This window comes from Phascolarctos cinereus, unplaced genomic scaffold, assembly GCF_003287225.1.
Source record: "Phascolarctos cinereus isolate Bilbo 61053 unplaced genomic scaffold, phaCin_HiC Scaffold_5;HRSCAF=322, whole genome shotgun sequence".
Classification (NCBI taxonomy): Eukaryota; Metazoa; Chordata; class Mammalia; order Diprotodontia; family Phascolarctidae; genus Phascolarctos; species Phascolarctos cinereus.
In genome coordinates, this window is record NW_027555958.1 from 32,526,614 (window position 1) to 32,551,661 (window position 25,048).

Below are 25,048 nucleotides of genomic sequence, written 5' to 3' on the forward strand. Positions count from 1 at the left end.
TAAAACCATGCCTTTCAGCAAGGCTGGAAACCAAACTGTGTCAACAGATCAAAAACCCCCAAGGTCCCCAGGATCCTAGACCTCCGAAGCCATCTAGTCCAACCCCTCCGAGGCCCAGGGTGGTTTGGTCACAGAGCTGGCACAGAAGCCAGGCCCCTCTTGCCTCCAGATCCCCCACTTTCCCCACATCTCTGGGCAGCCCCTCTTTGCACTGTCCTTTCATCCCTCCAAAGATATTTCCTTCTCTGGGGGGGAGGGGAACCAATAACAAGGCTCCCACTACCTGCCCCAAAGGTTTACTGTTAGCATCAAATCAAATACTCCACATTAAGAATTCGGTTCCTCTTTAAGAACTATATAAAGGTAAGCTATTATTATCCTCACATAAAACACCCCTCCCTCCCCTACCCCCCCACAGGCAGAATGGCTCAATGCTCCCAATGAGAGAGACGCATCCTACTGCGCACAAGCTCAGCACTCACTGGGTCCAATCCCCCCACATTACACAAGAGGAAAGGGAAGTCCAGGGACCGTGGCCGTAAGTTGGTCTAAGTTAGCCCAGTGGATAGAGTCTGTCTATCTATATTCTACCTATTTATCTATTCTATCTATCAGAGGTTCCCCAACTTATCTGGCCTACCGCCTCCTTTTCAAAGAATACTCAGCGCCCCCCTGGAAATCTACTTTCTTTAACCCTTTAACGGTTTTTTTGAAATTTGTATCATTTCAAAAAAATATAAATTACTTTTTAAATCATGCATCTTAAATTTAATAACTTACCGTAAATTTGTGGGCTTTTTCCTACACTGAAATTTTGATGATGCAATATTGCATCATATAACAGTATAGCATCATATTGTAAACAAATCATTACACACACACACACACATTCCTGCTGATGCATGCTGGGAGTACTATGCGCTCGCCTGACAACTGTTGTTTGTTAAGACCTGTTGGCAGACTTGACCACTGCTGGCTTACACTTGCATTTTGTATGTTTATTTGGAAAATAACGCAATCACTAAGACTTAAACTCTGTCACACAACAGATGAAACACATATGAATGGTTTTTCAAAATCTTCTTCTCTTCTTTCCTTATGCTTCCACTGCCCCCTTATTTTTATTCGACACCCTACATTTGTATCCGAGGCAACTACTGCCCCCCTGGATCGTCCCAGCACCCCCATAGGGGGTGGTATCAACCACTTTGGGAACATCTGGAGAATGTAGTCCTTTGAATTAAGAAAACTGGAGTTCAAATCTGACCTCAGACACTAACCAGCTGTGTGATCCTGGAGCAAGTCACTTAATCATGTTTGCCTCAGTTTCCTCAACTGTAAAATGAACTGGGGAAGGAAATGCCAAACCACTGTGATCTTTGCCAAGAAAACCCCAAACAGGGTTATGGAAAGTGGGATACAACTGAAGTGAGAGAACAGGCCTCTGCTTCCTCATCTGTAAAATGGGGACAATAACAGAATCTACCTCCCAGAGCTGCTGGGAGGCTCAAAGGAGATAATAGTTGTGAAGCACTTTGCACCCCTAAAAGTGCTACAAACACGCTCACTATTATTAGGAAGCCTCACAGGGAAGATCGGAATCTGGGTCCTCGGATTCCCAAATTCAGCCTTCCCTTCTGTGGCACCGTACTGCCTCATTATACCAGTACCTTAAAATGGAGCCATTGCTCCTTACAGAGATCAAACAAGCAATCGACAAGCACTTCTTCAGCACCTACTCCACGGCCAGCACTGTGCAGGCACCCACAAAAATGAAACAGCCCCTGCCCTCAAGAACCTTCCATTCTACTGGGGGAGGCAGAGCATTTAAGAGGGACATACAAAGATGGTGCCATGAGGTGGTTCAGGCCCCTCAAACGTCCACCTAAGGCCCAATTACCTGCTGTCAAGGCTCTAACTGCCATCTCAGGGTGAGAAATGCAAATCCCTGGAAGATAATTTTGTCTGAGTCAATCAGCCGTTCCAGGAGAGTTCGATTTGTTCCAGTAGGGCAGTTGTTAAGTATCAAAAAACACACAGCAGAGCTGCTCTTCTCCAAGAAATAAATTAGAAGGATTTTTACAGATCAGAAATTTATTCTGAGGTGCAGAAATGGTCTATTTAAATTTGGATTTTTTTTTCTTTCCAAATTTGAGAACTGCTGTCCTCCCTTCTTTACAGACTCAGGGAGTCATGGGGGTGGGACGCTTCCTATGCTGGCAGACCCGGTGGAAACACTGGCTCATTTAGCTGAACACCCCACTCCCCCCTTTTAATCTGCATTATGAGGGATAACTCAATGCAGAGGGAGGAACAGGAGCCGGACCTGTGATGTGACTGGGATAGGGAGCTCCCAGAGGAGAAAAATCCCTCTCCCCATGCAGGGCAGCACCTCCTCTGCTAATGACTATTTTAGAGCCAGCTTCTGTTTTTTGTGTTCTGGACCCATTTAGCAGGCAGTCCAGGGACGCCTATGGACCCTTTCTCACGATAATGTTTATGAATGAATAAAATAAAGGAAACCAATTATATGGAAATAGCCATCAAATACATATGTATATATATGAAATATATAAATAAATGCATAACATATGAAATACATACAAATTTCACAGACCCCTGGCTAAGAATCTTGGTTTTGGAGAGCTGCCTATGGCTCAGACAACAGCCCCGGCAAAACGCTCGACCAGAAATGACAGGCCAAGACAGGTCCGCTCCAAAGCCTTTCCCGGATGTCCCTCTCCATCCTGACACCTTGGACGTGGCTGCCTCAGGGGGCAGTGGCCCCTCATGGAAGGGCCTGAGGTAACGGCCTCGGACCACTGGTCAGAGATGTTACAGCAAGGATTCCTTTGGAACGTGGGTGGGACTAGATGGCCGCCGAGATCCCTTCCAACACTCAAAATACCATTTTGTCTTTACTCATTCGTGTGTTGGTTTGTTTTTCCCCCAGGAGAATTCCCAAGGGCAGAATCAATGTCATTCTTGGCACACTTAATAGGGGGGCTTTTGTTGTTGCTGTTTCTTTAAATGTGTGTTGTTAAGTCCAGCAGTCAATCATGGGCCTGATCCCCAACCTGACTGGTCTGGAACAGGGGTGGGAAACCTGCAGCCTCGAGGCCACATGTGGCCCTCTAGGTCCTCCAGCACCGCCCTTTCATTCAATCCAAACTTCACAGAACAAATCCCCTTGATGAAAGGATTTGTTCTGTAAAATTTGGACTCAGTTAAAAGGCCGCACCCAAGGACCTACAAGGCTACATGTGGCCTCGAGGCCCCAGGTTCCCCACCCCTGGTAGAAGCTTTAACCAATTCTATCTGATCCACCTGGGCAGTTGGCCCCTCCCCAGGCAGCCTGGCGGTCCTCCACTCCAGAGGGCTCACCACATTGGCGCCAGACTTAGTGCGGACACCCCCTACTCAGAACGCCAGGGATTCAAGCTACCAGCTTCAGTCTATCTCACCTGGTAGCGAGCCTGTCTATTTTTAAATTGATTTTTTTCCCCCTCTCTCTCACTTACCTCTACTTGGGGAAAAAGAAAAAATTGTAAGCAATATGCTCGATCCCTTTGGATTCCCTATCGCTTTCCTTAGTGAGCAGATTCTCATCCCCTTCCCTACCCTGTAAGCTTCCCTTGTAAAAAGAATAAACGGGGGGGGGCAGGGAGAGGAGGCAGATTAATACAAGTAACCAACATAAGTATATGAGTATATTACTGCCCACAGTCCTCCACATCTGCAAAGAAGGGAACAAGGTACAAATAAATGCATATTGTTGAGGGGGAAAACACTCCAGCAGAAAAAGCAAGAGAAGTTTTGAAACTTTCAATCAGAAGTCCAAGAAATGATTTTAAGTTCTGAGTTCTGTCAAAAAGGAAAAAAGCTCAGGCGGACCCCTTAGCAATCTTTGACAAATGCTTATGTGAATATTGTATTAGAATGTAAGCTAGGTTAGGAGCAGGGTTGGGGAGGGATAGGAGGCAGATCAGAAAAGAAATGAGAAGAAAACCAAAAACCACAAACAAAATAAGTCTAAAACTCCTGGAGGACTTGGGGCTGTTTTCTGCGTTAATGCAGCGCCCGGTAGCAATAAGCCCTTCATAAAAACTCGTTGATTGGTTTAAAACAAATCAACACCCCCCCCCCCAAACTAAGCCAGCAAAGTATGAGTCACTGTGAGCTGAGCAGGTGGCTGGTGGAACGCTGACTCTCGGGAGGACGAGAGATTGCATCCTTTCTCTTTGGACATCCCCCAGTGCCCTGCTCCCAGAGCCCCCTCTCAGTGCCCCGCTCCCAGAGCCCAGCTCCCAGAGCCCTGCTCCCAGTGCCCCGCTCTCAGTGCCCAGCTCCCAGTGCCCCGCTCTCAGTGCCCCGCTCTCAGTGCCCCGCTCCCAGTGCCCCACTCAGCATCTGGGCTCTTTGGGGGAATTTCTCCCTCTTGGGCTGGTCTGGGGAGCTGGGGAACAGGCTGAGCCAGAGCACTGAACCCCAGGTCTTGCTCACTTGAGGCTAGCTCTCTAACCGCCACTCCACACTGCCTCTTGCCCTGCATTCACTAGTCCTTACGTAAATGTTTACTGGTTCTAAGGGAGCTCACAGAATGATTTAAAGAGGAAACTAGAAGACAGGGGAAAGAAAAGAAGAGCCCTGAAAAAGTCAATCCCTCCCCCAAATAAACAAAGGGCGGTGGTCTACCCACATCCAACTTTAACTTGGCATAGGCTGTGGACTCACCAGACAGCTTATCTTAGAGAAGGGTACTTCCTTCACCACTCCCACTGAATATATATTTGCTAATGAAATGATCACACACTGCAAAGCAAGCAGATGGTGCCGGAGACAAGGTGGGGGAGGTCCTGGGTTCAAACCCCACCCTCCATCACTTACCACCTGGTTGACTTGGGACAAAGCCATTTTCACTTCTCTGGAACCTCAGCTTCCTCATCTATAAAATGAGGGAGGGTTGGACTAATGAGATCTCCAGCTCTAAATCTACGCTGAGAAGATTCTATGGTGGAAAAGAAGACCGCTGGCTCTGGAGGTGGAGGCCTGGTATTCAAACCTCACCTTTATGACCTTGGGCAACACATTTTACCTTCATAGGACTCAGTTTCCATATCTGTAAAATGGAGTAGATAGCCTCCAAAGTCCCTTCGAGTGCTAAATCGATGACTACTTTGAGTTTGAAAAACAAATTAAAAAAAAACCAAACCCTTGTCCCCAAAGATCTTGGCTTTGTCACTTAAGAGCTAGGTGAGGGGGCAGCTAGGTGGCACAGTGGACAGAGCACCGGCCCTAGAGTCAGGAGGACACGAGTTCAAATCCGGCCTCAGACACATAACACTTCCCATCTGTGTGACCTGGGCAAGTCACTTAACCCCAACTGCCTCACCAAAAAGCAGAAAAAATAAAAAGAGCTAGGTGACTAATGGGTGAGTACCTTGAGAAGAGGGACTTATCTTCTGCCTTTCTTTGTGCTTACCTGACACACAACAGGTGCTTAATACATGCTTGCTGACTGACTGTGTGACTTTTGGCTAGCCACTTCAGGGCCTCAATTTTCTCATCTGTAAGATGGGAACACTGGACTAGGTGGTCTCTTCTGCAGCAAGACCATGTCATGGACCCCGACAAAAGTCTGGTGAGACCCAAGGACTCCTTCACAGTATCATGTTTTTAAATGCCCAAAATAAAATATAAAAGATTACAAAAGAAATCGACTGTCTGAAAATAAAGTTGTCAAAATATGCCCTTCAGGGTCCCCAGTTTGAGAACCTCGCTCTAGGTCTCCGATCTTATGGCCTGATGGTTGACGCCACTTAACATGAAGGTAAAGCGGACAGACTCAGATCTATTTTTCAGCCTTTTCCTGCTTCTAGTGGCTTTCTTTCTCTCAGCCCTCACCTTTCTTGATCTCTCAGCAGCCTCTGACAGTGCCCACATCACCCTCTCCCTCTGGACACCCCTCTCTCCTCTACCTCTCTGCTCCTTCTCAGTCCCCTCTGCTGGATCCCCACCTGGCTCACTCCCTCTGAGTGTAGGCATCCCAAAGGATTCTGTACCAAGCCCTCCTCTCTCCTCTCTCTATACTACATCACTTGGGGATCTCAGCAGTTCCCACTGATTTAATTACCATCTCTATGCCGACAATCCTCAAATCTAACCTCTGCTAACTTCTCATCTCACACATGGGACTCCCTACTGGACATCTCATACTGTATGTCTCACAGACATCTTAAGCCCAACACATCCAAAATGGAACTCATTATCTTTTCCCCCAAACCCTCCCCTCTTCCTGACTTCCCTGTTGTTGTCCAGGGCACCACAATCCTCCTTGTCATCCGGGCTCCCAACCTAGGGTGGCCTCCCCAACTCCTCAATATCTCTCACCCTCTGCATCAAATTGGCCATCAAATCCTGTCATCTCTGCCTTTGAAACATCTCTCACACAAAGCCTCTTCTCTTATCTGACGCTACCACCACCCTGGTACAGAGCCTCATCTCCAACACAGACTACTTCGCCAGTCTGCTGGGGCGGGGGTCTCCCTGCCTGAAGTCCCTCCCCCTCGTAATCATCCCCACTCAGCTGTCAAAATGATCTTCCTAACATGCAGGTCTATTCAATAACCTGCAGTGGCTCTCTGTCACTTCCAGGATCAAATTCAAAATCCTCTCTTTGGCTTTCAAAGCCCTTAACCTGTTTTTCGTTTTTTGTTCTGTTTTTGCTTAGGCAATCTGGGTTAAGCGACCTGCCCAGGGTCACACAGCTCTTAGGACTCACTCTGCAATCCACTGACACTGACCTCCCGGCTGTTCTAACGAGTCCCTCCTTCGGCCAAATGTAGGCATTTTGGCCGGCCATCCCCCATGCCTAGCATTCTCTCCCTCCTCATCTGCACATCCTGGCTTCCCTGGCTTTTTCACGTCTCAGCTAAAATCCCACCTTCTCTCGATCATTTCCCATTTATCCCCGCATATACCTTGTTTGTACATTAATTGTGACCCATTGTCTCCCCTGTTAGACTGGGAGTTCCTTGAGGGCAGGCACTGCCTCTTAATCTTTTATGGCCAGAGTTTAGCACAGTACCTGGCATATAGCAGGGCATTTAATAAATGGTTACTGACTGACTACTGACTGTATTCCTAAATCAAATAAAAAGTTCATAGTAGGGGGAAAAAAATATGCAACTAATTTTGGCATCATCTGATCCCATGTATCTGGGGGGTGGGGAGGAGGAAAGTCTCACCAAAATGGCATCTCGTGCACAACCTGAGTGCCAATCCCGCTCGCCAGTTACGATAGGCCACTGCACTGAACCCAAAGGTCACCATTTATATTAAGTTACTTCAATTTACACAAGGAAACTCATGACCGAAGGCAGAAACAAATATTCTTTCTGCAGATAAAAGCAAAGGCAAAATAATAACTCATAGCTGGGCACGGCTCCAGTAAAAACAGACTCATCTACTCCTTCCGTGAGACCAAACGGCAAAGCCCACAGCTCTAGCACTGGCTCCCTGAGGAGCTGCAGTTATTAAAAGGACTTTTTAGATGTGAGCAAAGTGTTAAGATGGGAGATGTAGATCCAACAGTTCCCCTCCCCGCAAAGCTAACAGATCTCAGCACAAGAGAAGGAGCAAACCAGAAGGACGTTTAGTTTGGTGAGAGGAAAAAAAACGGATACCCATCTGTTAAAATTTTTAAAAAAAACATAATTGACTTGAATTGTTCCTGGCTTGAAATCTATCAGATTATGCCAAGAAACAGCCGCAAAATTAAACCCACAAAAATACATGTTGCCGTATGCTTTGTAAACTTTCCCCAAACTGGCCCCTTAAACCAACCTCAGAGCAGGAGGCCTCTGGGGGCAAGCTCCAGCCCGAGGCCCGTACTTCCAAACTGGCTGCTGGAAGTTTCCACCTGGATGCCCTGCCACGTTGCTCAGATTCAAAGAGGGGAGAGTTAGCAAGGTATCACCCTAGGCAATGTTACTTTGCAAGAACAGGGTGATGGGAAGGGAAAGGATGCCAGAGAGGGAGTCAGAGGACACAGCTAGCTCCCTCAGTGCATTGTCCTTGGGCAAAGCAGTTTGTACCTGTGGGACTTCAAGTATAAAATGAGGCCACCCGACTAGAGGGAGGTCCCGTCACCTAGCTTCCCCAGGTCTCAGTTTCATCCTCTTTAAAATGAGCGCAATGGACTAAATAACCTCTGAGGCCTTGTCCAGCTGAAGACACAAAGCTGCAGAGATGGCTAACACACTAGATGACAGAGCCTGGCTTCAAAAGGATCTCAACAAACTTGAGCACCGGGCTGACTCTTGGATGACGAAATCCAACCGGGATAAATGCAAAGTCTTACACCAAGGTGCAAACAATCAACTTCCAAAGCATAAGACCGGAAGAGCACGGATAACTAACCAGTTTTTCTGATACAGATCTTTATCAGATGGCTTCAGTGGACCGCAAACTCACAGGATGAGGCAGCCATAAAGACTAATGAGATTCTGAGCTGTGTCAATAGAGGCAGTTTCTGTTCTCTGCCCTCGCAGAGTCTACGTTCAGTTCTAGGTGCCGTGGTTTAACAAGGGCAGGGATAAGCTGGGAAATGCCCAAAGGAAGGCAATCGGGATGGTGAAAGGCCTTGAGTCCATGTCACATAATGAATCTCCAAAGGAACTGGAGAAAACAAGACTCCAGAGGGGTGACAGGATTCTGCCTTCAAATACCTGAGGGTCTGTCACATGGAGAAGGGATGACACCTGTGCTACTTGGTCCCAGAAAGTGGAACCAGAAGCAAGGGGTGGAAAGTACAAAGAGGAAAACCTTCCTAACGATTCATCATATTTGGTTTCAATTGTAATCCTACACATTTGATGCATTTAAAAACATGATTCTAGGAAGAAGCCCACAGGGTCCACAGCACACAAAAGATCCAGAAGTTCTCTTCTAGAGTCTCTACAGTGTGGATCGCGTGGCCTGCAGGGTTTTCAGGAAACTAGGACTTCCTTCCTGACTTCTGTTGTGTCTCCTAACAGGTCTCCCTGCTTTCAGCCTCTTCCCGATCGCCCCACACACTGCCAGTGTCCCTAAAGTGTCAGGACAAATCCCTCTCCTGCTCAAGAACTCCCATAGCCCGCAGAACAAAGTCCAGAGCTGGAGTCACAGAACTGAAGGGCTGGAAGGGACCTCAGAGGCTATCCAATAAAACTGTGCCAGGAAATCTCCAAGTATCTCTACACACACACACACACACACACACACACACACACACACACACACATTCCTCACTCTCCCTCTCCCTCTCTGTGCAACACTGTCAGCTTGAAGTCTAGGCCCCCATGATTCCACCCATTTCTTCCCCAGATATCCAGGAATCTTCTACAATGGGGCTCTGGCTCATTTCCTACATACCCTCATACCCATCACACACACTCTATGCCACAACTAATTTATTCACCATCACCATGCCATCACTATTCAGCAACAGAACTATCTGTCATCTCCACTACCATGCTGGGGTCGAGTTTCCCAATAAATCAATCCAAGAACCTTTATTAAGCAAGCACCTCCCTCCTCTGTACCAGGTATTACACACCTACTGAAAACGAGCCCTCTTTCAAAGTCCTGATCCAATACAATAGAACTCTGCCAAGAAAGGTTCCCTAATTTGCCTCAGATGAGACTGAGCCCCCCACCCCCAACCCCACTGACTTTGCATTCCTGCAGACCATGGTTATACCAAAAACGCTGTGCTTAGGGTCTTTTAAAAATAAAAACATCATTGATATCTTTGGTTGATATACCATCCTCATTTACAAATATATCCCTTCCTCATTGCCCACCCAGAGAAGGGACTCTTGTGATTAAAAAAAAAAAGAGTGGGATAAAGTAGTTTAGCAAAACTATCAATCAAGTCTGAGGAGCATGCAATGTTTTCTACCTACAGCTTCTCCCCCAATCTCTGCAAAGAAAGGAAGAAGGCTATTCTAATTAGGTCTTCTGCCTCCCTAATTAGATTATACATTAACAGTGGGAATCACGAATTGTATATCTGTATATCCATCACGGCCCCTAACAAAATGCCTTTGAGACGGTAAGCACTCAATAAATTATTTGTTACATGAATGAATGAAGAATGTGACCTATTGTGTCCACTGTGCAGAGTTCCCAGGGACACAGGCCTTGCGACCCTGGTCAACGTCCTGACACAAACTTACTCAACTGCTTTTCCTCACTGACTCCAAAACACAGAGCTCCCTAAATACTAACACAGTATAAGATCTATACAGAGTGAAAATTTCTCAACTCATTTTCCAGAGAATGAGAAATAAGTTAACAAATAAGAAGGATTGTCTCACAACATCTAACATTTCTTCCTAAATATTTAACAATCCCCCCCCCAAAAAAAAGTGGGAGACAATAGTGAGAGTTGCTCACATTAATATCATGCCTCATAAATGTCTTCTGATCCTCACAACAACCCCGTGAGACAGGTGCTACCTTCACTCCCATTTCACAAATAAGGAAACTGAGGCTCAGAGCCATGCATGGTTTGACCAGCAGACCTGTGTGATCAGGACTAGTCGTCCAAGTAGGGATCTGAACGCTAAGGTCAGTGCTCTTTCCATCAAAAAAACCTAATACCCAAGATTCAACGTCACACTCAAGGAAGCTATTTCATTTCATTTATAATTCACTTTCTTTAAAAAAACTCTCCAAATTCTATAATTCAGACTAAAGGAGCTGTTTTTTCATTTCTGATTCTTAAGTGCTTCTCTGTCAAAAAGGCATCATCTCCAGCCATTTCTGGGTTCGAAATGGAAAAGGGTCTTTTTTCTCTGCCACTTCCTGACTGATCACTTATTCTCTAACTCAACAAAGGACGGAACAAATTTTTTTTGGTTTGGTGGCCAAACCACTTGCATTGTCAATAAACAAGTTGATTTTACCATTCTTTCTCAAGAAGCTCTCCTTTACTTATTAATTCATTTCAGACCATGGCACCTTGACTCTCTGGAACACCACAAACAGCATTTCTCCACCTACCAGCACTTCACAGCATGAAACAGCTTCCCACCAAGACCACTCGGCATTTCTTTTCACAGTTAAACTGACAAGAATTATGTATATCCTGTCTAGCCACATTCCGGATCCCTAACACCACAGGAGAAGGGGAAACAGGTGCGAAAATGTGTAATTCATAGAATGTTTTAATTTTCTTCGGTAGAAGAAATGAAGAAAGAGCAACTCAAGTTGGTTTTTTTGTTTGTTTTGGAGTTCTACTATCACTTTTATCGAATACAAGATGACTTTTCATTCAAGATCTTTACTTTGAACTTTATGTCCTCTGGCTGGCTAGTAAATGTAAACACCTTGCGTAAGGGCTTATGAGCAAGAGTCTGAGGAAAAGCCTGACCCAAAAGGTACTTAGGACTCAAGAGTACTTCTCTAGGATCCCACCAATGAAAAGGGAGCCCAGGATGGACCAGAATAACCAATACTATTTAGAAAAGCGGTAGGCTAAAAGTCCATAAAAACCCAGAAAGACAAAAATTCTGGGAGGTAGTGGCCCTGACGTCGCGACCCTCATGGGCGTATTATATTCTCCGGACAGCCATATCCTTGTACCTTCTGAGGTTGGCAGTAGCACTGGTAGAAGGCCACAACAGAGTAAGCCAGCTGAAACCAAATCCTTGGAGTTGGCTATTGTTTTAAGCATTTCCTGCCCACTGAGGGCTGAATCATACTCTTGCTGAGAAACACAAGCTGACCTCGTAAAGGGGCCAGATAAGAAGCAAATCTTGGGGACTGGTGAAATCACCAAAAAGGGGCCAAGGAAACCCAAGGCATTGACCTCGGGTTATCATAGGACTATCAAAGTCCTATCACAGGGGCCGAAAAGTACGTTTTTCATTTTTAAAATCTGAACTAATCACCCAATCACCACGAGGTCTACCTCAACATCTCTTCCTCCCAATAAAGAGTTAAGTTCTACACTTATTTTTCTCAGGGCGAGGGAGAAATTTCTTTTCTTCTTACTAACTGACATTAGCAAATTCCAGTGTGGTCTTCCATTAGACAATGGAAGTTAAAGGACACAGAAATGTCTAACCAGCCAGTGCTGCCCAAACCAGATTAAAACATGATTAGGAAACATTTAATGAAACAAATGAAAATATGACAAAATATAGATGATGTCAATTTGTGGTTTTCTAAGTCAATGTGCGGTGCAAGGATCCATTTCTGTTTGAGTATGACACCTGCGTTCACATCTGTGATGTTGTGATACATTACTAGAAACAGAGCTGGCTTTGGCTTGTAGTCAGAAGAGACCCGGGTTCAAATCCCACCTCCAACTAAACCATGTGACCACTGGCAAGTATCCACCACTCGGAGCCTCATTTCCCTCACCTGTAAAATGAGCAGACAAACACCGAGAGGACTTCCCTCATAAGGCTGGGGTGAGGCTCAAACGAGGTAAGATTCACGTCATTAAAGTGCTCTGCAGACTTTAAACCAGCACCCAAGTTGTCAGCTATTAGCACTGGTGAGAAACAGAGCAGCATAGCCCAGAAGTGTTGAAACATACACAGACCAAACCAGATTAAAATGCAACTGGGAAATATTTAACAAAATAAATAAAAATACAATAAAACGCAGATAATGCTAACATGTGGTTTTCTAAATCAACATTCGGCCCTGCAGGGATCCTTACAGCCGGAGGTTTAGTGGGCTGATTTCTGTTTGAGTTTGACCACCGGTTTAGGGCCAGCTTTCCAAGGGCCGAGTTAGAGCTCTGCCTCTAGCATGCATTGGTCACCAAGTCCAAGCAGCAAACAGCTTCCTCAGCTGCCTGAGTTGAGGGAATTCCCACACTGATGAAATCAAAGGATGGATGAACAGAATGAATGCACACCAAAAATTTCACAAGAGAAAGAGGTAAAATGACAAAAAAGATAATATTCTCCCACCCTTTGGCAGAGGTTGGACAAGTCCACACCAGTGATGGTACCCTGGGCCTATTTCCAGGCCTTTTTGCTGTAATGATCAGTTATACTGATTTTTTTTTTTGGTCTTTAAAAATACTATTTATTATATGGGATAATTCTCAAGGAAAGGGCAAATTATAATGATGTAAAACAATGATATCAATAAAAACTTTTTTTAAACAGATCACTTGACTGGACCCCCACCCCCAACACACACACACGCCCAATACACCATCCTCATGACCACTACTGTGGCTATGGCTCCATTTCAGGGAAACACCAACCCAGTAAAAGCCAAACATAACCTTGAGTAACAGCTGGTCTTGAGTTTTAGCAAACTTGCCCTTTTGTGCCTCTCAGAGGACCCTGATCGATTAGTGCCTGCAAATGGAGAGCTAGCTCTGCGGGGCTGATGGTTAACGTCTCAGCAGTAATTTCACCAGCACTGAACTGTGGTAGCGATCAGACTGTGTGACAAAGCAGGCCACGTATCTGAACCATATCTGAACCACATCACTGTGGCCATCCAGGCAGCTCCAGGATATCCTGGTTTAAATCCAATCAGTGTCACAAGCTCCAGCTCAGACTGGGCCCCACAGAAGATAAACACAATGAACTGACTTGCCCATGAAAAAACCATTCTGGCTTCTACCACTAGGGAGATCAGGTCAAGGTTTGCCAAAGTGGCTAAACTGATAATAAGTCAGAAAAATGAGCCAACACAAATGTGGAGACAGGGACAATCAGGAAGGAAAACAGAAATATGTCCAAACTTTTTTTACTTCTTTAGCAGGTAGATAAAGAACAAGTAAGTTAATTAACCAAAAGCAATTTTTTTTAAAAGGTCAACTATATATATATATTTTTACAAAAGGAAAAAATAATAATCATTTAACTGTTAAGATCATAGATGTAAAACTGGAAGAGACCTCAGGTCATCCAGTGGGGGGGGGGGCTGCCCCCATTCTAGGGATGAGGAAGTCAAGGCCCAGAGGCTTGTGATTTGACCAAGGTCTTAATCAAACTACATCTTTTAACTTAAAACAAAAGCATCTTTACAACCCTATAAAAGCTCAAATAATCACGTACTGCAAGCTGCCCAACTGGAAACTTCCTCCAAAGCTTTTGTAACTTTTTAAAAAGGTTTTCATTCCAATACTATGAGATAGCTAAATCAGTTCTCATCTGAATTAAGTAACTAACAACTTCCTAGCCCCTTTCTTTGGACAAGTTTTATGTTTTTGTAAAACATGAGCCGAGGGCTAAAAAGAGAATTTTTTTTAATTCTATTTTGTTTTGAAAAGAGGCAGCCAGGGAGTGAAGCGAACTGAAGTCTGAACAACCTGAGTTTCAATCCACCCTCCAACACAGACTAGCTGTGTAACCCCGGGTAACCCACTTAACCTCTGTTTGCCTCAGTTTCTTCATCTGCAAAGTGGGGATAATAACACCACCTACTTCCCAGGGTGACTGTGAGGATAAAACAAAATAATAACTTGAAGGTGCTATAAATATTATTTTAAAAGTCTAGTTTGCTTCCACAATGAGAAAAGGTCTACAATTTCATCACAAGGATAAAGGGTCAAAAATCATCTCTGACTGCTACGTGCAAGAGGCTAATTTACAAATATTTTTTAAAATAATTTTATTTTTTACTTGTAAGTTAAACACACAAAAAAGCACATTCTCATATACATAGTAGAACATAAAAAGAAGATTTTCTATGAAACTGTGAATCTCCATTTCATGCCCCTTGCCCTTAAAAAATTGTTGGATTTCTTTTTTTTTTAAACAAATTCTATATGTTATTTTCAACACTGTCCTTCTAAAGTCTTTTCCAGATATTAATCTATTCTCAATGTGAAACAGCCACTCAGTCCAAGGCAATGTCTTTGGGGCCTGGCATTATGGGGAAATACAGGACAATTCCGTACTCTCCTCAAGGAAGGATGCCTAAATGGGTGGAGACACACCACAGGCCAAGTGTGAAAGTTAAAGAAAGGTTAAAGACAGGTGGGGTAAAACAACAGCAGAGGCTTTAAAAGGCAGACCACGATTAATTCACCAAGTGAAAAAGTAAGTAAAAACTTCAGCGATTGCACCATAGATAAATCCAGGACGGGAATGGATTAGAAAAAGCAATACTTCAGTATGATGACCCTGGTATCTTTAAACCTGCTCAGGAAGCCATTAGACATTTTTACCTGAAGGTAATAACATAATGATTCAAGGTTTCCCAGCATTTGAGGAGGGGAGGTAGACCACTGGACAACTCTTAGAGGCAGGGGATCACAGGTCTTGAACTTCCTTCCCCCCACAAGCCACCAAAACACAGGTCAAAGGGGCGAAACAGCCTACCTTCCACATCATACCAATGGGCTCCATTGGTGATCCCATCTTTGAAAGTCTCATCTTCGTCCGAAGGACATCGGGGGTCACCAGTTTTCATGATCGGGTGTTTTGAGGCATAGGCTCTGGCCAGGTACTTGAAGACTTCATCGTCATCAGTCCTGCTATAGATCCCACTGGTCTTGTGCTGAGGAGAATCATCAAAAGGGTAGCTGGCCACCACAGAGCCACCATGTAGGTTTCCCGAAAGCACAAAGCTTCGAAACAAAAACAAACAAAAAAAAGGATGCCATCACTCATGCATGGAAATGTGGCAATGATAACAAAAAAGATAAATGTTTAAAAATTCCACAGCACCTTTTGTAACTTGACTTTCAAGATCAGTATCTGACAGCTTAAACACTCCGTAAGTACACACCCCTATCTGAAATACATGAACCATTTATGAGCTGCCCAGAACAAGGGAAAGTCAGAAAACGGAGGAAGCATTAGCGGTTACTATGACAGAGAGACATTCCTCTTTACATTTGACAATGGAAAACTACCCAAAGGCCTGCTTCCACGCTTCATGGAGCTATGACGTAGTCGATATGAATCTGCCCCACCCCACCTGCTCGAAGGCAGAGCTCAACCCCTCTCTGTGCCACAGGACACAGAGTTCTGATGAGTCTGGCAGAAAAAAAAAATTGCCAGACAGCCAACCCTGTGTCATGAGATCACAGATCTGGAAAGGACCCGAGAAGTCATTTAATCCAACCTCCTCCTTTTAGGTGAGGAAACTGAGGTACCACGAAGATAAGAGACTGAGAGTTAAGTAAGTAGAGGAGGAAGGATCCCCTGATCCAGGAGGAAACATAGCACAGTAGAAAGAGTTCTGGATTTGGAGGCTGGGGACCTGAATGACTTTGGGCCAGTCACTTAACCCCTCAGGGCTCATTTCTTCATCTGGAATATGAGGGGACTGACCTTGATGACCTCTTACAGCTCTAAAGCAAAGGTAATGATGCTATTAGAGTTCCATGACTCCAGAGGCAGTCAGTGTGCTCTTTGCTCTGTGACATACTGTCTCTCTAACCTTTGCAAGGCTGGTCCATGGATGACAGATATGCATTCCAAACTTTTGCCTATTCATCTTGGTAGAAGTGACTGGAGCTTGCACTTTGCTGGTCTGAGCTACAAGAACCCAGGGATCAGCTATAACCCTGAGGAACCATGAGTGACAATGCTGGGTTTGGAGAAGAAAGGAGGACAGCCCTCCACCCTGCTTTCATTCCAGAGGTAGGAGACCTTTTGTCAAATGGAGTCACTTATTCAGTCGGTCTTAAGGGTTCTTTATTATAAGGGAAAGTTCCATGAAATTGAGGAACATACCCAGAAATGACTGATATAAAAACAAAAAGACTTCAATAAAATCCTCCCCCAAACAAACGTACATAAACAAACTAAGAAATAAATGAATGAATGAATGAAATGAAAATACCAACACAGGTGCACCTCGAAGCATGAACCGATGAGGGAGGCAGACAGCAGCCTCATGTTTAAATGGAAAAGTAGCCACAATAAACTAAGAGGGCATTTTATATGAGGAAGAATTCCACTTTGCACTCCTTCAATTCTGGACTCTATCAATTCAGAGAAAGGACTGGCCAAGGGAAATTTTGAATTTTAATGACCTCGAGGGCCATTATTAAAGCAGGCTTGTGCAAGGGGAAACATTTAAAAACAGGATGTATTCTGACTCAATCCCCCACTATGCTGTAAACACACACAGGGCGATCTCACATTTCCAAAAAGGAAGCCAGAGTTGAGGAGGCTTACAACAAAAATCAGAGCCCCACTGGAGGCCCCACTTGCAAAGAAGGACAATGGTGGACATCAAAGGCTTTTCACTTTTACAGGGTCCCTCCCTCTCAGAGCTGCTCCCTTTTCAAGCCCTATTTTTCTGACTGGCTCCCTAGATAAAAGAGGTTATTTCCGGTGGCATCCACAAAAAGCTGTGAGAGATGAGTCGGCTGCCTATAACTTGGGTATTTCTGCTTTTCTAAGGAGCTTAAGCAAAACCATCCCATTCACAAATGCAGCAACCCCAAGGGCCAAAAACAAAAGCCTGATGGTTCACCTTCCACTCTGTTTCCCTCATCACAGGCCTTTCCATGTTATAAACACACTGCACAGCATTTCCCTAGCCTCTCTGATAAAACACATTTTCTGAGTTCCACCTTCCTCCAATTATCAGTAATGACATGGACTCCATGCATGCCACATTCTCTCTCACTGGGAACACAGAAGAAAACTCAATTTAAAATAATTAAGTCTATCACGGTTCTGTTTCATGAAATATTCTAAGAATGACTGGTTTAGGGGGGCAGGGGAAGAGAAGATTACAAAGTCCTTAGAGATAGAACATCCAGCCCAACCCCCTCGTTCTACAGATGAAAAAACTGGGCCCCAGTACACCATGCCCACTAGGGTCAGGCAATAAAGTGGTATAAGTCAAAGAGCTCATGGCAATTGACAGAGGCCTAGACCCAAGTTCAAATGCAACCACACTCACCGGGCAGGCGACCTTGGCCAAGTCTGTCTGCCTCATCTTCCTCACTTCTAAAACTGGGATAACAGCACCTACCTCCAAGGTTGCTGCATCTAATGAGATATTTGTAGCCTAGTTACTGCAACATGAGAGTTGTTTAGTCATTTTTCAGCCACGTCTGACTCTTCATGACCCCATTTGGGGTTTTCCTGGCAAAGATACTGGAGTGGTTTGCCATTTCCTTCTCCAGCTCATTTTACAGGAGGAAACCGAGGCAAACAGGGTGTGATTTGCCCGGGGTCGCACAGTTAGTAAGCATCTAAGGCTGAATTTAAACTCAGGAAAATGAGTCTCCCTGACCCCAGGCCTGGTGTTCTCTCCACTGTACCACCTAACAAGACATAGGCGGCATATATAAATGTTAGCTTGGTAGTGGTACTAGTAGTAGTAGTGGTGGTGGTAATATTAATAACAGTAATAGTAGCAGTAAGATCAATCAGTAAGTATTTATTAAAGTGCTGTACCTAAATACTTAGCACCTAGTGTCTAGGATAGTACCTGGCATGTAGTTTTAGGTACCAGGAGAGCACCTGGCAAGGATGCTAGGTATATAAAGGTCCAAGGGTTATAGAAACAGCTCCTGAGATCATGGAGCTTCTGGTCTGTTGAGAGAGCCTGAGCATACTCTATATTAATACAAAGGGTAAGTGGCTTCCCCTGGAGATGCCTCTAACACGGTGTTTGGTTCTCTCTGACTGCTCAATCCCACCACCAGGTTTTTACTCTTCCAGGGTTGGCCAGAAGCAACCCAAGTCTTTAGACCTTCCAGTGTTCTCTCCACCAGGCCTTCCAAACTGAAATGGGTTATCAACTCACTTTCTTCTTTGTACACCTAAAATAAAGAAAATGCCTTCAGAGTATCAGAGCTGTGTTTCTCACCTACTTCAGAGCAGCAGCTAAGAGAGATGGAGGCAGCTCTGACTTTAAGTGGGTTGGCCAAGGTCTAAATAAAGTGACTGGAGCTGGGACTACAGAAATCATCTGGTTCAACCTCCTTCTCATTTCACAGAAGAGGAAAAGAAGTGCAGGAAGCTGTGACTTGACCAAGGTCATTTATTTTACTGGAATTACAGCTGTAGAACTAGAAGGGACCTTGGAGGTCATGTGAGTCCAACCCCCCTTATTTTACAAAAGGGGAAACTGCGGCACAGGACATCAACTGACTTGCCCAAAGTCGCACAGGTAGGTAACAAGTAAAAGTGCCAGAATTTGAACCCACAAGGGCAGCTAAGTGGCACAGTAGATAGAGCACCAGCCCTGGAGTCAGAAGGACCCGAGTTCAAATCCAGCCTCAGAAACATAACACTCACTAGCTGTGTGACTCTGGGCAAGTCACTTAACCCCAACTGCCTCACCAAAAAAAAAAAAAGAGAGAAATTGAAGCCACATCCAAATCTAGTATATTTTCTTCTTCATCACCACAAATAACAGGGAAATAACTGATGGAAAGGAATTATCTGTGATCATTTCAGGGCACACATAATGTATGAGGTCCTATGGTGATAGTCTCAAACTATAAAAATTCATATCTTTTTAAAAATGCTGACTTTTATTACAATCTTTAGTTTTTAACATCCCCTTCATTTCTGAATATATCCTTCCCCTCCAACCAAAACTACCCCTTGTTACAAAGAATTTAAAAAAGAGGAAAAGAACAGCAGCTCAGCAAAGCAACAAATTAACGAAATCTGAGGCTATCATCAATATTTCAACCAATGGGCCCCTTCTGCACTTCCCTCACTTCTCATCTCTCTTTCGGGGACAAGTTGGCCACTAACATTCCATAGACCAGGTTGAAGAAATGATGACACCCAAATGTGAAGAGATGGTTTCTGAGAAACCTGTGAAGAGTCGTACAGACTGATGCAAACTGAGCCAAGTAGAATCAGAAGAACAATATATACAATGACAACAACATTGTAAAGGCAAATGAATCTGAAAGCCTTAAGAATTCTGATCAATGCTGTGACCCAACATGATCCCAGGGGACTGCTGCCAAAGCTTGCTGACCTCCTCACAGAGAAGCAAGGGACTCAAGGTGCGGAATGAGACACTTTTTTTTGGTACCCGGCCAACGTAGACATCTGTTTTTGCTCAACTATCCAAACACAGAACTTAATAGCTGTGTGACCGAGGTTAAGTCGCCTAACCTTTCTATATTTTCACTATCCTTATCCATAAACAGAGGACAATGACATTTACAGTACCTACTCCTCCCAGGCATGGTATGAGCAAAGTGCTTTGCAAACTTTAAAGAAAGCTTTTTAAAAACATGGCAGGGACCATGTTTTTATCTTTCTTTTGATCCCCACACTTAGCACACAGCCTGGCACACAGTAGGCACTTAATAAATGTTTATTGATTGATTAAAAAATACTTGTTTTTTGAGGATGACAGAAGTGTGAATTACCTCACTATAACAATGTAAGTGATGTAAAAAGTGAATAAAAGAAAAGGCCTTTATTAGGCACTTAATATGTGCCAATAATTGGAAATACAAACAGAACGACAGACAGTTGCTGTTCCTAAGATCTCATAGTTAAACTGGAAACAACACCTTATAAACAGAACACTAAATCATAATTTAGTTAATTTTTTAATTAGTCAATAAAACTGACTCCAAAGAAGAGATGAGAAAATATATCTCCCTTCATTCTTTGCAAAGGTAGGGGATCATGGATCTGGAATACTGCATATACTGTCCAGCCTTGGTTAGACTGCTTTTTCCTTTTATTTTTTTTTTTTGTTCTTTGATATACAAAGCATGGTTCTCTGGGCAAGGGAAATAAAAGAAATGAAGGTGGTACAAAAACAAAAGAACTAAAAAGTAATTTTTTAAAAAATGTTAATTATCACGGTTTCAGGCCAACTATGTTATATAGCACATGGTGCATTGTACTCTGTACTTGTCACAAATAATTCATTTCAACCAGCTTTCTGTTATATTCATTGTAGTACAGTGGAAAATATGCTAACTCTGGAGACTAATGGTTCATATCCTGTCTCTGTCATTTCTGTATGACCAACGTATCTCTAAACAAATCACTTCCCCCTGCTGGGACTCAGTTTCCTTATCTGTCAAATGAGAGGATTAGACAGCATGGCTTCTGGAATACTTCTTAGGACTAAACCTTTAATTCTGTTATTCTCCACAGAAAGATAAACCCACAGGCCAAGGGGATAAATAATTCAGAATATCTAATTTTTCCACATTATTTTTAAAGTTGGTTTAATATTTTTTTTATTTCAAAGTATATTATTAATGTATACATAAGGAAGACAGGATGAAGCATAGCCCCATTTAAATAAACATGGCTACTGTTTTCCCAGAAATAAGCCTAATTAGGTGAAACGGTCATTTGTACCATAAAATTCACCAAGCAAGCAAACAGTAAGACAGCCTACTGATCCTACAGGACCTTTTCCCCCTAGGACTCCCACTTCCTTCCCACACTGAAGGCAAAATCTTTTAGCTTTCTGCTTGTCACTGAAACAACACAAATGTCTAATGCAAAAAAGAGCTGGACCTACACAGCTGCCTAAGCAGAATCAAGTGCTAATTCTTCAACCAGGTGACCTTTGGCATGTCATTTCTGGAGCCTATGCTGTCCCCTCTGGTGACCAACATGCCACATAATTCTTCTCCGTCTTCAGGGTAGTAAAAGTACCACCTGATCAAGGGGTCCTAGATCCTAGATCAGGGTTCTAGGTCCGAGATGAAGACTGCAGGGTGACCTCAAGGTAAACTTGTACTAAGAGAAACGCTTTTATTTCTGGGTTGCTTATAATGGGGGGGGAAGGGGAAATCAAATACTTTTTTTTTAAAGTGCTACAACTCTACTAGTTTTATCACTCCTAGCAATTAGATAAGGCTTCTCCTTTGTAAAGCCTGTAACAATGTATACAAAGGTCATATTTCCTATGAAGAGGTCTGCCCACACCCAGGTGAGCCTGGGCAAGAGGGAGCTTTGCAGGAAAAGTCTCTCCAAGCACTAATGGGTAAACAGCCCATCACAAAGGCAAAGGTATCTTCGATTGGAGGGGGCACTGGGTCTGGAGTCAAGAAAGAAGTGAAGGGAACACCAAGGCATATAAGCACCTGGCTAAGTGATTTGCAATTATCCTCTCATCTGTTTCTCACAACTCTGAAGGTAGGGGCTTATTATTATCCTCATTTTGCAGTTGAGGAAACTAAAGCAAACAGAAGTGACTAGCCCAGGGTCACACAGCTATGTGAGTGCCTGAGGCTGGATCTGAACTCCAGTCTTCCTGACTTCACGTCCAAAACTTTATCCATTTCATCAGCTAGCTTCACCTCTCCGGGCTTCAGTTTCCTCATCTGTAAAAGGAGGCCCAGATGACCTCTAAAGTTCCGTCCAGGTGAATATGAACTTATCAATCGCCCAATAAACATTTAGTAAGGGCCTATCTGTGCTAAGTGTGGTTTTTTTCTCTTTATTAAGGAAGAAACTACTTATCTCAGCTAGGACCAGGACCCTTTAGAAGTTTCAGAACCTACCAGCTACATATATAGGTTCCCTGAACAGTGCCATGTTTCTGCACCCAGCTGGCTAAAGAACCAGGCTCAGCAAGGGAAGGATGACCCAGACACAGCTCGGTCAGAAAAGGATTCTCCTGTCCTAAGAGGACAAGGGAGTAAATGAGGAATCACAGGAGGTTAGACCTGGAAGGAACTTTTGATCTAGTCTTTCATTTTACAGAGAAATTAAGGAAGAGCCCAGAAAGGGAAAGGGACTGGATCAATGTCACACTGCAGAGGCCAGTCTAGAACCTGACTTTTTACTCGTGTGAACCTTGAGACATCTTTCTACCACACCAGGGAGCTTCCCTCCCTTCAGTCCCTGCCACTCGGGTTTGAAAAGGCAGAAACCAAGCACGAAGATGCCCAGCGACAGAGGGGGTGCCTTATCATTACCCCAAGACATGTCCCCTCCCACATCGTTCCAACTTGGTGTTGCACACGGCTCCCAGCATGGCTTTCCCCCCCACCAGGACACCCAGAGCAAAGGCACCTTCCCGTGTACATCCTCAACGTTCCTGCCCCCCCCATATATCACACCCTCCCTCCCACAACCTTATATATGTATGTATATGTGTATGTATATGTGCATACATACACACACACACATACACACATTCTTCTCCAAAGTAGCCTCTCCTCACCAGGACACCTAAAATGCACATATCCCCAAAATTCCTGCCCCTCCTCCATACATCATCACACACTCCCTCCCACAACCTTATATGTGTATGTATGTGTATATATATGTATGTGTACACACACACACACATCCTTCTCCAAAGCAGCCTCTCCCCACCAGGACACCCCAAAGGCACCTTCCCCTGCACATCCCTAACATTCCTGCCCCTCTATATATCACACCCTCCCTCTCATAACCTTATATACGTATGCATATATGTATATATGTGTGACACACACACATATACACACACAAACACACACCCTTCTCCAAAGCAGCCTCTCCCCACCAGGACACCCCAAAGGCGCACATCCCCCATACCTCACACACTCCCTCCCACAACCTTACACGCGCACCCTCTGGAAGGCAGCCCGGCTCGTCGTCCCCGTCCCGAGGGGGCTCCGAGCTGGCTGCCCGCCCGCGCCCCGGCCCCCGCCATGCCCCGGCCCCGCGTCCTCACTCGTTGCTCCGCAGCCACTCGATGACGGCGCGCACCTCGGGCACCTCGTCCAGCGCCGGGGGGTCGCCGGTGCCGAACTGGTCAGGGAAGCTGCGGTTGAGGTCGTGGCCGCGGCTGTTGTAGCGGCCGGCGCGGGCGTCGGCGGGCGCGGGGTCGCAGCGGCCCTCCTGCGCGCGCTCGAAGCCGTCGGGGTTGAGGCTGGGCAGCAGGTGCACGTCGGTGGTGTTGAGCAGCCGCACGAGGCGCGGGTCCCCGCGCGCGTAGCCTGCCGCCAGCTCCCGCGCCAGGTACACGAGCACCTGCCGCGACACCGTCTCATCGCCGTGCATGTTGCCCACGAGCTTCACCTGCGGCCGCCCCGGGACGCGCGGCCCCGGGTCCGGCCCGACGGACGCGGGGTCCCGGCCGGACTCCTGGCCCCCAAGGCCCGCCGTAAGGCGCAGCACCCACAGCGGCCGGCCCTCCAGCGAGCGGCCCAGGCTGTAGAGGCGGCCCAGGCCGGGCCGCGCGGCCGCCGCCAGCTCGGCGCCCAGCTCCGCCTCGTGGTAGTAGCGCCCGAAGGGGCCGGCGCTGTCGGGCCCCGGCCCGGGCTCGGGCTCCGGCGGCGGGGCGGGTTCCGCGGGGGCCCAGGGGGCCGGGGCCGTGGCTGCGGCCGTGGCCCCCGCCTTCTTGATGTGCGCCAGGCGCGCCGGGCACGGCAGCAGCAGCAGCAGCAGCAGCAGCCGCCGGGACGCCCCGGGCTGGGCGAGGAGGGGCCGCCGCCCGCGGCTCCACATCTTCGGCGGCGGCGGCAGCAGTAGCAGGGGCAGCGGCGGCAGCCCAGCCGATCTGCGGCCTCCCTCCCTCCGGCCCGGCCCGCCGGATCCCCTCCGCACCCACCAGCCCGGCCCGCCCACCGGGCCGCGGCCAATTCCGGAGTCGGCTGGCCCGGGCGTCACGTAGGGGGCGGGTCTCCTCTTAAAGTCGTCCGAGTCCCTCCGGGCGCCCGGACTCGGCTCCCTGCGAGGTAACCGCAGCATCCCCGAGAGGAGGGCCCGGGCCTCGAGGCCCGCTGGGACAGCCTGCCCCGGGGCCAGGATCCCGGTTGCCACGTGCCCCCACGCGCCCAGCCTGCTCTGTGCCTTACTCCCCCTCCTCCTCGTCCTTCTCCTCCCCCCTTCTCCCTCTTTCCTCTTCCTCCTTCATCTCATCTCCTCTTCCTCCTCCCTCATTCCTCCTCCTCCATCTCATTCCTCTTCTTTGTCCTTCATTCCTCCTCCTCCATCTCATCCTCCCTCATTCCTCTTCTTCCTCCTCCATCTCATCCTCCCTCATTCCTCTTCTTCCTCTTCCATCTCATCTCCTCCCTCATTCCTCTTCCTCCTTCATCTCATCTCCTCTTCTTCCTCCCTCATTCCTCTTCCTCCATCTCATCCTCCCTCATTCCTCTTCCTCC

At 46.0% G+C, this 25,048-nt stretch overlaps 1 protein-coding gene across 1 annotated transcript in view; it reads right to left on the reverse strand.

The window, feature by feature from the left end:
* CPD (carboxypeptidase D) overlaps positions 1-24,647 on the reverse strand; it is a 70,079-nt gene extending 45,432 nt beyond the window's left edge. Inside the window, exons 1-2 of the mRNA XM_020963196.2 lie at positions 23,614-24,647; positions 15,351-15,598 (exon numbers count right to left, since the gene is read on the reverse strand). Of these exons, the coding sequence (XP_020818855.2) occupies positions 15,351-15,598; positions 23,614-24,632 (1,267 nt within the window). The 5' untranslated portion in view covers positions 24,633-24,647. The remainder of the gene's footprint in view (positions 1-15,350; positions 15,599-23,613) is intronic.
* Positions 24,648-25,048: the final 401 nt, after the last annotated feature.